This window comes from Pinus tabuliformis, chromosome 2_2, assembly GCF_031772625.1.
Source record: "Pinus tabuliformis cultivar Carrire ecotype Pingquan chromosome 2_2, CPIR1, whole genome shotgun sequence".
In the NCBI taxonomy this organism is placed as follows: Eukaryota; Viridiplantae; Streptophyta; class Pinopsida; order Pinales; family Pinaceae; genus Pinus; species Pinus tabuliformis.
In genome coordinates, this window is record NC_142300.1 from 537,263,442 (window position 1) to 537,276,847 (window position 13,406).

Sequence of the window (13,406 nt, forward strand, 5' to 3'; positions counted from 1 at the left end):
AATCCAACACAAGGGAGGCTTCCTTAGTAGGTCATAGGTATCAAATAACCTAGCCAAACTAAGCTAAGAGCCCTTCTAAGGATTCTACCATGATTTTATCAAGAAATAAGATTAGGCGATTATGGTTGAAAGTGGAATTAGAAGTAATTTCTGGATTTGAGCTCAAGGGTCCTATAGTTGTTTTAGAGACTCAGGGTAACCAATACAAGCTCAATGAAGGTACCCAATCATACATAATCAAGAAATTACAGTATGGTATGCCAAGCTATTTTGTATGACATGAAATTGCAGCAATATACGAATTTACAACAGCAATAATAAACAGTCTTGGAATCTAAGATAACGAAGTGAAAAGTAAGGGCTACTATACGAGTAAAATAGAGATGTAATTACAATTTTTCTGTAATAAAAGAGCATATAACAGCAGTAAAAGCCCTAGACATCAGCCCTAGAAAATGGCTGAAAAATGCACCTTTAATTACAGTTCATAATTTGTAACATATTTCAAACACTTTTAAACCCTAGGACTAAGAAAATAAAAGATTTTGCTATACCTAAACCCAAAATAACCCTAATACAAAAAGAAAAATAATTTTTAAAGAAATATGGATTGACATAAGCGAGATGACTAGTTCCTTTCTCAATCTAGGGCATATGGAGTCAAGGATCAACCCTCATTGAAGATGATTGGAGTAGATAGATGTTCAAAAGGCTAGGGCGAGCACACTCACGCTATAGATTTGACCTATGGCATCCTCGATCTTGAAGGAAAGAATAAGGGAAAAAGTGCACTTGCTCTTTCCTCCAAGTCTTGGAAGAAGGGTTTTTCTAAGTAAAATGAAAATTAAAATACTATGCCTACTTGCTTATAACAACATAATCTATAAACAATAACCAAGATAAAATATGTCCACTTACCAAGTTTATCATGCACGCATCCAAGGTTCACCAATATCTATCCAAGAAAAGAAGACAATCCACATTAACAAGTTCTCCTAAAGAGGTTGCTCGACTTAGGGTTCCCTATGTTAATTGTTACCCAACATCTGGTTGTGTAATTTATTTATTTTTTGTGGGGGTGCTCCTGAAGGTCAAAATTTTATACGACATGATTACCCTTGTTATTAGAGGATGGGACTACAAAATATGAATGGGATGATTTGGTAGTGCTAATCTTAACCATGTTTCTGTAGAAAATATCTGTTCAAGAGGATTGCCAAGTGAAGAAGAAGATCTTGATGCATACAGAGGTGAAAGAAGTTTTTCTCAGCCGGGAAATTTTGGAGCAAAGTCATGAAAGTGTAGCATGGGTTGATACGACAGATCATAGTAGTAGCAAAAATGAAAAATGAGGATTCAGATTATACTAATATTACGTTGCCATTGGATGTAGATTTTGCACTGAAGAGGAGAATCTTGAAGATGGGTTTACATAATAGTAAAGGTAATGAAAATGACAATGCATTCTCCATTGCTGACAATATTAAGTACAATTATGTTGATAGTGGTTTTAAGCACTGATTTTTCCAACAAAGATAAAATAAACCTTGATACCCTATTGTATGGAAGGTGGGTAGAGAAATGAGGAGATATTGTAGAACATACAAGTCATAAAGTTGATGGTGGATCTGTCCCTTCCATGGCACCTGTAGCGGCATCTCCGGGTTTATGAATGACATTTTGAAGAGGAGAGATGGAAACCTTGGTTATCAGGCTGCGTAGATTGTTGATGACGCGGAAGGGTCCAAGGATGTTGCATGTGTGACCAGATGTGTGACTTGGCTCTGAAATTTGGTCATGCAATTGACTGAGGCAAGAATAATGGTCAAAGGGAATATATATATACGTGTGAATATTATCATATATTGATTGGAGCCAATCTGCTCTTCTTTTGGAAGTTAATGTAGTTGTGAGTGGAGCCAACCTGCAGTGCTAGTATTGATTAGAGGGCTGACCTGATTGGGCATTTTGAAGGGTGACCTTTGGAACTTCCTTAAAGGTGTATGCATGTTTTGAAGAGGAGTTTGTGACCTTTCATGATGACATCATGTTACTAGTGTACGCAGTAATGGTGAGGGTGTCTACCCATGAGGGAGTAAAACATTGGTTCATTACACTTTGGGATGTACCACATGGAATTGTCATTATACCCCCTCTATTTTCATTGTTGAAAAGGGGAGTTTTTCTGTTTTGGAAACCATGTATTCAATTGGAAGGGCACAACGAATTATATATTGTACATGTAGACAAATGGTATCAACTTTGGAGCAGATTTGAGGCGGTTACACTTTTCTGCAAGAACTTTTTCTTTGGTTTGTATAGATTCTCATCTCAAACACTTGGGAAGTCCATGCATCGACATGAGGAGTAAGATTAGGGGTGTGGTCTACCGGATCCCCTTATTTGGATGCATTTGGAGCTGAGCATGCAACTTTGATGCACTCTTGCCAACATTTGGAGATTGTTTGCTGATTTGTGTGATAAAACCGAACCTGGCTCACGATTTAATAATTTAGAATATTTGGAAAATAAATATATCCATTGAGGACAAAATAATAATACATAAATGTATGAGAATGATATGATATAATAGTATGATGGGGCCTCGTATATATTTCTAAACAGAGTGCCCTTTCTTGAATTGTCATGCCCTTTCATTATACTAATTATTACTTGTTAATTATTATTTAATTATGAGTTGTGATATATATATATATATATTGCCATCCCCTTAGAAATGCTTTGCCCTCAAAGCATATTGATGAGAAGGCTTTATGTCTTTTATTTTCACATCTAGTATATTCACTTGATTCTTTGTGTTTTGGTGTTGTCATGGTTGGTGATAGGAGTCGGTACAATTTTCTAATTGCTGAGCAGAATTGTCGAACTGTAACATGATTTGACCATCCTAATTCGATCTTATTTGAAACATTGCGCTTATAGGCTTCCGGAGATGAGTTTTTATCATGAGACTCGATGATATTGGTATCAATATTCTTTGGAAGATAGGTTAATTTTTTCCCTTTTGATTGATGCTAATACACTGATTGGTTAATGTACCTGCACTTGTGATTAGGATGTTGACAAGGTGTCTTTGTATCATGACTTTCCCTTGTTGTTCTTGTAGCATTCTTTTTGGTTTATTTTTTCTTCACACCTTGGTGTTGCATTGTTGATTGTTGGATTTTCACTTGGAATTTCCAGGTGAAAATCCACTGGTTTGACATCTTCTTGAGTTGTGATATTAAATGGATATGTATTTGTTCCTTTCTCCACAACCTACATTTTCACACTTGAAGATTTGGATGTTTTCTTCTCAATAAGTTGGTGTACTTTGTTTTCGAGTGACTTTTTATCCTTCTTAAGCTTCTTAATTTGTGTAAGTTATTTTTCACTATGGTCCGTAAGGTAAGAAATTTCTTCATTTTAGTATGTGATAATTTTGTTAGCTTTGTTTTGCATATTTTGTAGTGTTGCAAACATCTCGATTTTAGCACAAAAAAATCACGAAATTAAGATTTTTTGTTGATTTTTACCGATATTTTGATGGTATCTTAATTTTGTCGATGTTTGCTAATTTTTCTCGATATTTTATGATTTTTTGGTTTTCTGGACTGTTGCCGATTTTATCCCGATTTCGATGTTTGCAACATTGCATTGATTTTGTTGAAGGATTACCACTGAGATATCTTTAATGTCTTCTAGTGTTACTGAATTTGACTCCAATGTAACATGTAGTGCTATTTTTTTTCTTCTCGTAGGAAAATGTTAGAATTTTTTTCTTTGTATTTAATATGAAGGATCTTAATGTTTCCATCTAGGGTGAACCTAGAATTATATCACCTTCATCGCTCCACAAGGATCTAATGGTGAATTGAGGTATAAGGGTATAATCACCAATAGTTAGTTGTAAATGAATTATGTCATATTGTTTTGTGTCCCAGAAGCTTAATTTTTCAATTCTATTTGAGTCAGGAATGACTCATTGATGCGTAAATTTAGGACCAAAGTATTGTTTTTTTCTGCAGGATTAATAGAATTAGTAATACGTTACATTGCAAGAGCCCCTTTTATTCTAAATAGCATTGAAGCATAACCTTTTGAAGGTTATGCTTCAATGCTATCAAGATCTTGTAATTTTTTGTTCTATTAATAACAAATTACTTCTATAATTCCACTTATGCTTTCTTTTGAGGTTTTTCTTGTCACTCTCTTATGCTTCTACCTCTTATGACTCCTTTAATAATGCCAATTTTATTTTATTTTATTGTTATTATTATTATTTTTGCTTTTGATAATTTTGTTTTGATGTTATATAATTTGTTGAACTGCAATTTCTTTCTATTTACCCAAGGTCCTTAGACTATAGTAATAGTTTTAGTTAAGGAGTTTTGAAATATATGCCTTTTATTGAATTTCAAAACCCCTTTTAATATATTTTGACTCAAACTTTGGAATGGTACCGTATTTCGATACTTGAAAGGCTGCGATCGATGATTTTCTTGAATTGAAAACTCACACTTTGCCTATGATAGATGATTGTGGCTTCAATATTAACCAATGGTTCCTTGGTCTCTAGCAAATATCAACACATTGAAAGTACTTTATCCAAGGAGACTGCGTAGATAGGCAATTAGTAGTGTCATGTCGGTTTAAGTACGGAGGTGAATGGATACTATACAAAGGTGATTCTCCTTAACCTGATAACGCAAGTGGATTGGCGGTTGTACAACGATTTGATGACTACATTTATGTTTTTTGATTATCTAGTCATATGTTTATATGCAACTCGATTTTTTTAATCATATGGCTGTAAGGATATAGAACTTGATTGCCAAAATTGAACCATTTTGGTTTTATCGTCAATTAAAATCCCATGGCACTGCAATTTAAGTGTATGGATGACAACAAGTAGTAACAAATTGTATAGTATTGTGGCAATTGCAATCTATGGCAGTAGTAGTGTAAAAAAACAAATGTGGCGGGTTGGAATTAGAGTGTAGGAATTTTGTATGACTTCAAAATAATCATATGGCGACAATCATGGATGGTAACGTGTGGTTAACTATACGATAGTGGTGATTGTTGTGGTGATTATCAACAATTTTTGTGGTGATTGTTGTATGTTTATTTCATAATCCATGGGTTGTATCCAAGAGTATTGAGGGTGAGAGACCTTGATCGCCCTTGATATCAACAGGGAAGCCCTTGCTGAAGTCCATTTACACACATATGCGATTATACGTGGGCTTCAAGTAGAGTCTGGTGTCTTTGCTGTAGCAATAGAATCTGCATAATGCATTTCCTATTGACGTTAGAGTTTCGAGATTCCACATATGTAAAGGGAGATTGGCGAGCCTTACCCAGATCGGAGCAGTGGCGACTAATGCTAGGAGCAGGTCGAAAGAGGGGAACGAGGTCTGCATAGAGAGGCCAACACTTCCCCAAAACCAAAGGCCAGAGTCAAGGACTTGCGCACGATCTTTAGCTTTGTTGAAAACTGTAATGAAAAACCTCTTGTTAGAGGGTAAATATTCAAAATTGTTGAAATAAGTGGCTTCCAATGCTCACTTCTTGCCTTGTACACTTATTTTTGTTATGAAGATTATGTATTCTTTGTGATAAGTGAGTCTACAAGGTGTGAAAAATCCACTTCTTCAATATGTAATTTAATTTTTGGTTACAATATGTTATAAAGTATAACTTCAAGATAGATATATATAACTTTGAATACCATTTTTATAACATAAAAAAATTCCTTCTATGTATACAATTTCCTTTACCTTTTTTTGGGATATAATATAAAACATATGTCCACGTATGCACCTTTAACTCTTCGGTTAATTTCCTCGATGTGAAATGATAAGGTAATGTTAGAAAATCAGAAAGGCAGAAATATTTCCGTAATGTTGATAATTACTTGTGTTCTTATTATTTTTTCTTTAATGTTATTCTTTTATCTTTGTATCATCGAGCAATTATCAAAACAAAAGCATGAAGATCAACGACACCAGATGTAGTCTCTCAGCTAGGGCTAAAACCCCTTTATAAGGGAAAACCTAGTCAAACTGTTCCGCTAGTAAATCAAATTGAGATAGACCAAGACCTTAGACCCGAAAGACCTTCCTCCACCAATTCAACCTTCCAAGATGATTCAACAAACTTCGATAGTATCTTCTTGTTCAACAACTATAGTTCAACAACAATCCAAAACTTCGACCCCCAACAACTTCATAATTTCAACCCCTGGGAACAATCTAGAATTTCAACCCCCAAACGCAATCCAAAATTTCGACCCCAGCTACTTCATAACTTCGACCCAACAACAATCCAACAACTTCGCATGTGTGCGATAGGGAGAGAGAAAATTTCGACTTCTAGTGCTTGACAATGTCCTTTTTCGCTAGCCCTTTCCTCCTTGTTCCTTGAATTTCACACCCTTTTCTTGTCCCAGAAATTGCAGATTGAACTTGATGAGTGAGTGCTCCAAATGAGGTTGAGTTGCTGCGCCTCAATTAGGCTGACTTGTTTAGTTTGAAGCCGACATGGTGGAGGCGGCCTAAATGACCTATTTTACGTAAAAATAAATTTCTTTCTTGATCGACAAAGCCCAAGAAGTGTTTATTACATTATGACATTGGACAAGGACACTTAACATAAACCCTAGAAGCCTACAATGGATGCTTTCACCTATAAATCATTGACCCAAGTATGAAACCCATGCTTTAATAAGTCAATTTGTTTAATAATAAAATTCCTTTTTCTTTCATTTGACATACATTACATCATGACTCAAACACAATTATGAAGACCGACACTTGTTACATTCTTCAACAGGTAAAACTGACCATTCACATAAAGAGATGTGTGTATTCTTTCTGTTTTTTTTTTTTTACCTTGCAAATACCACAAGGTTATAAACCACCAATGGATCATTCACGCAAAGAGATATTTGTATTTATTTTGCTTTTCATTACCTTGGAAATAACATGGGCAATTATCATGGCTTGCTCAAACCACGAGCTTATAAACGACCAATGGTAATTAGTGAGGAATCAAGATTATCTTTTTTACTCTTCCTTTTCTTGTGTGTATATTTAAATATTTTTGGAATTTTTTTTTAATGTGGTCAAGGAACTGAAGCATAGGGAAAAAACTCCAATATTTTTTATTGAATGTCTAAAAAGCCTATATGGCCAATGGTTGGAACAGAAAACATGGCTTTGATACCAAATGATCCGAACAAAAGTTCGTTATCACACAATTATATTTAGAATATCTGGAATATTTGAATACCCATCATAGGATAAATGAGTACAAGTGATATATTGAATACAATGATGGGACCCGTATAAATATTAGGCAGGAGTTTCCTTTTGTAACCAGTCATGTTTTTCTGAGACATGCCCTTTCATAATTTCTTAATTTATTATTTTTTTTTTGTATTATTCCATATTCATGTTCATAACATATTTTCGGACGACAAATTATCTCTGTCCTAATTTTGGATTGCAACAATTTGTGTTTCTAGCTTAGATTTATGTATCTATGATTCATTCTTTGTGAAAATTGATTTTACTGGAAACCGTTGAAGCTTAAAGCACACATCTTAGTGAGATTTTTCTATGCATTTTGATTGATATTGGTTCTGTTCATTTGATTTTTTTTTATACTAATAAAGTTTGAAACAATGTATTGAGCCAGTGATGCATTGTCTGAAGTTATGCGTGAAATTTGACTTGCTTAACTTTCTTTCTTATAGTAGAACATTTTCTTGAGAAGTCTAAAACATTCCTATTGCAGGAACCTTTGCTGAAGAGTGAGTTGAGCAACCCTGCTCTACTGGCAGGACAGTGGTCTCAGCTTTGCCCAACCTGCAAGGTGCTCTATTTTATTCCTCTTATTAAGATAGAGATTTGGTTTTACCATAACTTGTGGATCCTCAATCTTGGAGGTAATTAGAAAATAAGAAAATTTCTTGATTTCTGACCTTAGTCCTTTGATTCAGATTGTCAGGCCTCCGCGCTCCAAGCATTGTTCCACTTGCAACCGCTGTGTTGAGCAATTTGACCACCATTGCCCTTGGATATCCAATTGTGTTGGAAAGGTGAGAATGTGATCATGATGTCTCGGATATTCATCTTGAGATAAAAATGCCAAAATCTAATGTTAAGTTGGGTGGCTCTGTTTATGCTTGCAGAGGAATAAGTGGGACTTTTTTATGTTTCTTTCTCTGGAAACTTCTGCAATGCTGATTACTGGCATTATTACTTTTCAACGTATGTATCTCCTTTAATTAGAATACTTAATGTAAATTGTATTTTTTGATGATCAGTTTGTTTGAAGTCAGACATACTCTCACAAGTGAATTTTTTTTGGGAAATACAGGACTAGCAACGGATCCAAGTGCTCCTACCAGTCTTGGGGCATGGGTGAATTATGTAGCAGCTCATCATCCTGGTGCACTAGCATTTCTCATTATAGACTTTCTCCTTTTCTTTGGAGTTGCAATGCTGACGGGCATGCAGGCATCGCAGGTGAGTATTGATTAATGATAGAAAAGAGATTGAATATAACTAAATAACCAGCAGATTGGAAAAGATTGGCCAACTGTCAAAACAGGTGATTAAAGGTTTGTTGCCAATTGGAAAGTTACTATGCCCATTGAAGTCTATTGAACATGACGTGTTATCATTAAATATTTGACCATTCAGTTTAACAACTATTTTGTTGCTTTGCAAGGGGGATGAACTAAATCAATCACTAATGTAATAACGCCTTTTTTCTTTTTTGTTTTGAAAGATTTGAATTCTCTATGAAGATTTGAAGCGAACAAAGTTCCTTCTTCAGATTAAATACTCCAAAAGACTTGGAATAGAAAGATATCCATGAGGATACAAATATTATATACTAAATGTGTGAATAAGATCGATACAAATGAGAGTGAGAGGCTTGCTTATATACCAAGCAGGTGTCTCTTCATGGAGAGTCATGTCTCATTTAGACATGACTCTTCAACCTAATTACTAATTAATTAATCATTATTAATTATTATCATTTACATTATTTCCTATATATTTATTCATAACATTGCCTTCCTCTTCAAAAAGCTTTTTCCTCAAAGCTTTGTCGATGAGAAAGGCTTGATCTCTTATTCGGTTTTGAATGTCTTCTCGTCTCAGAACAATCATCTTCGTCGATACAAGTTGATATGATATTCTAAGTGACAAACAAAACTGTCGCACTGAGAAGGGATCAGACCATCCTAGATTAATCTTCTGTGGAATATTTTGATCACTGAAATTTTGTAATGACTTGTCATCACAAGACTGGATTGAGGTTACATCACTATTCTCTGGAACATCAGTTTGTTGTTTCTGGTCTGAATGGTCGCGATACGTAGCATGGTTGAGTTGTCTACTCACATGATTCGGATGTCAATAGGGAACTTTTTTGGTTTGAATTTCCCTTATTAAGTGGGTGGAAATTTTTTTATTTACTTAAGGTGACGATGTTGTTGAGTTGGTTACAGAATCTTCACTTGCGGTGTTTATCTTCTTAACTGCAACATCTAAGTGCGTCTTTTCTTCAACTAGTTTGTATTCTTCTTGAGTTACGATATTCACTGGATCGGTATTCGTTCTCTTATCTTCAACTTGGATTGTTACGACTGGAGATTTCGATACTTCTTCTTGAGTAAATTGTTCTAACTTGTCTTTTAATGCTTTCTTATCATCCTTAAGTTTCTTAATTTGATTGAGTAGACTTTGATTATGGTTTCTTAGACGTAAAAGTTCTTTGGTTTTTGATTTATCAAACTTATTTTCAATGTTTTGACATTTGAGTTTTTCATCTTTTAGATCTCTGATTTGTTTTAATAAATTTTTATTAAGGTTCTTGAAACGCAAGGTTTCCTCTTCTTGAGTTCTTTCTTTGTGACCTTAGTCTTCTTCACTTGTGCAAGTAATATTTCGACGTGGTCCTTGAGGCGAGAGATTTCTTCATCCTTTTCCATTACTTCCTTGTAATGCATATCCACACAATTTTTATGTTCCTGTTGTAACGCTTCCTTGTTTTGCCGAAGTTTTGGTATCAGAGCCAATCCCCTGCCCTAACATCAAAAGCGTCATACTCATCCGCCATTTCACTGTTTCGTGTACCCAATAAACCTTGTCATTCTTCCCTCCATTTGTCTCCACTACGTATATCGCTTCATTGCCATTTGCGTCCTCTGTCCTCACTCTTTCCGCCTCGTTCTCTGTCACACCTTGTTGCCCTCGTCTCCCAATCTCTCACTGCACGCACACCCACCTTGCAGACGTCCGCTGCTAGCCCTTCTGCGACAACCGACAACCCATCTCTTCGATCGTGTCTCAGGTCAACTCTGGCCGCGTTCGTGGACGTCGTGGATTATTCAACCTACTCGGACGGACACATCGTATAAGGGTTAATGTTCAGAATATATGAATATAACTATATAGAGTATAGTCAATTAATACTATATATTATAATATAAAAATCATTATATCATTTAATTAATTAATTAATTAAAAAAATTTAGTTCAAATTAAAAGCTAGCGGACAAATATACACCCCCATAAACTCGTTCAATGTCATCGATGACAATGACTGATTTCAGCAAAAAAATGATTGATCTTGAGAATAGGATTACTAGCCACTAATGATTTTAACCAAAAATTAGTCGAACTCGAGAGTAAGGTTACCGGATATTCCGACGACATCAAGAAGCTTCAGGATACGGCAAATCAGATAGAACAACAGCTTGGGCAGAACCATATCAAATTTGAAATGAATCATAACCAAACAATTTATTTTGGGAAGTAAGTTCTCCATTCGAACAGACCATAACAGTCTCCAACACCTCCTTCAGCCAAAAACACTTTCTGAAGAACAACAAAAATGGATTGAAAAAATTGCGTCTTTGACATGGAGATAGTACATAAAAAGGGGAAAGACAATGTAGTAGCAGATGCCCTGTCTAGGAAGGACGAAGAACCAACATTACTTGCAGTCTCGGTTGTTGTTCCTGAATGGCTTAATGAGATTCAAAGTGAGTATGCCAAGGATCCAAAAATAACTGTGATAATCAATAACCTTCTAGACAACTCAAAATTTGAATGGAAGAACGATATTCTATGGTACAAAGGAAGAATATATCTGAATTCAAACTCCAAGTTTAAATCCAAGATACTCAAGGAGTCACATGATTCACTGTTAGCCGGACATGTAGGATTCTTTAAAACTTACTACAATGCACGTCAATCATTCTTTTGGAAGGGGATGAGTCACGATATTCAGAAATATGTAGCAAAATGTGACAAATGTCAAAGAAATAAAAGTGAAAATATTATGGCACCTGGAATACTTCACCCCTTAAACATTCCGAATCAGAAATGGGAAGAAATATCAATGGACTTTGTTGAGGGATTACCTATATCTGAGGGCAAGGATAAGATTTTCCTAGTAGTCGATAGACTCACCAAATATGCTCATTTTATTGCAATGAAGAAATTAGACTCAACTAAACAAATCACTGAGATATTTTGCAAAAATATTTATAAATTACACGGTTTTCCGAAAGTCATTGTGAGTGATAGATATGCCCAATTCAAGGGTAATTTCTGGAAGGAATTGTTCAACCACATAGGAACCTACCTAAATATGAGTTCCGCTTACCACCCTCAAACATATGGACAAACAGAGGTTGTCAATAAATGTTTGGAAGCCTACCTACGTTGTTACGCTACAGAAAAACAAAATAAGTGGGTTCAGTGGTTGCATCTTACTGAATGGTGGTATAATTCTACTTATCATATGTCAGCAAAAATGACTCCATTCCAAGCTTTGTATAGGTAGGAACCTCCGAAATGGAAGGATCTAGCTACTGTCCAAACAAATCTACCAGCTGTTAAAAACCAACTAGAAGAAACCCAAAAAATCGTTCAAACTCTAAAAGAAAATTTAAATAATGCAAGAAATTGTACAAAGCAAGAAGCTGACTGAAACAGAACCGAGAGAGAATTTGAAGTTGGAGAATGGTTATTTGTCAAGCTCCAGCCATACAAACAGTTGTTGTTGAAACAAAGAGGAAAAAATAAATTGGCACCAAAGTTCTATGGACCATACTAGATCAACAAAAAGATCAGCCAAGTTGCATATAGTTTAAGCTTCTCAGATAAAAGTCGTGTTCATGTTTTCCATGTATTCTACCTTAAAAGGGCACTTGGTGACCATCAATTAGCACAAACAACGCTTCCATCCTTAGATGATGAAGGGTAATTTTAGAGCCATAAGGTTTCATATCCACCAGGGAAAAGAAGCTCCGATCACGAGTAGTCAAAGAGTACTTGATCAAGTGGAAGGACTTACGAGAAAAATAAGTTTCTTGGGAAACTGAAGTGTTTCGTCAACAACATTATCATTACGTATGCTTTGAGGACAAAGCGTCTTTTTGGGAGGAAGGCAATGTTATATAAAAATTTAGTATTTGTAAACAAATTAGTTAATTAGGGCACAAGCATGATCATCGATAATGCCCATTCACCAAGAGGCACGTAGCGCTGTATTTAAGCTCGAGCCTCTCATCCTGTAAATCATCCATTTCATATTCATTCATTAATAAATACATATTTTTATGTCAATTGTTGGTTTTTTCTGTGCCAAAATTGCATTCATGGTACAAATAAATAAAATGATCCACACAGTGGCACACTCTGTGGATCTAAGCCATAGCAAGTTCTTCTTTAAGGGTAACTTTTTATTAATATCCTTTGACAGTTTCCCACAAAAAACAAATTTAGGAAATAAATAGCAGAATCATCATCGTGCTTTTCAGATTCTACCCCCTCTCCCCTCAATATAAACAAAAAGAAACTGAGGAAGGAGTATTATCTATGGGGCCAATCTGTGATTCTAATCTGCGAGTGGATATTAGCTTGTTGGAGATAACAAATTACACAAAGGGATAATGTCATTCGGAGGAGTATTTTTTTTTATGGTGGTTTCTTTCAAGTTCCAATCAAATTTTGCTCGGCCTTGCTCTATTCTTAGTTCTCCTAGAGAGACCAACATTTGTAGACTCGTATAATACTTGGGCATTATTCCAGTTTGAATGTTTAGCCTTTTGAAATGGTGCAACATTAGGGTTGTAAAAATTTAAATGATATGCACCCTTAACCTAGTTTACAAGTTTGCATGTGTTTGTTTAGGCCCAACCCACATGTTTTGTCATGCTGATATAAATTTTAGAATGCATTTATTGCAAACATTAACGAGTGCTTCTACTAATTTTAACTTTCCTATCAACGGATAATTAATACAAAAGTTATGGAAGCATTCAACACATTTGAGACATTAGTTTTTGGTCAATCTGACCTTGGAAAAAA

General features: G+C 35.2%; 1 protein-coding gene across 1 annotated transcript in view; it reads left to right on the top strand.

Moving 5' to 3' along the window:
* The window catches only part of TIP1 (Ankyrin repeat family protein with DHHC zinc finger domain-containing protein), a 189,466-nt gene that overhangs the window by 156,307 nt on the left and 19,753 nt on the right, over positions 1-13,406 (top strand). The window contains exons 9-12 of the mRNA XM_089404877.1: positions 7,804-7,881; positions 8,009-8,107; positions 8,201-8,279; positions 8,389-8,537. Coding sequence (XP_089261003.1) covers positions 7,804-7,881; positions 8,009-8,107; positions 8,201-8,279; positions 8,389-8,537 — 405 coding nt within the window. The remainder of the gene's footprint in view (positions 1-7,803; positions 7,882-8,008; positions 8,108-8,200; positions 8,280-8,388; positions 8,538-13,406) is intronic.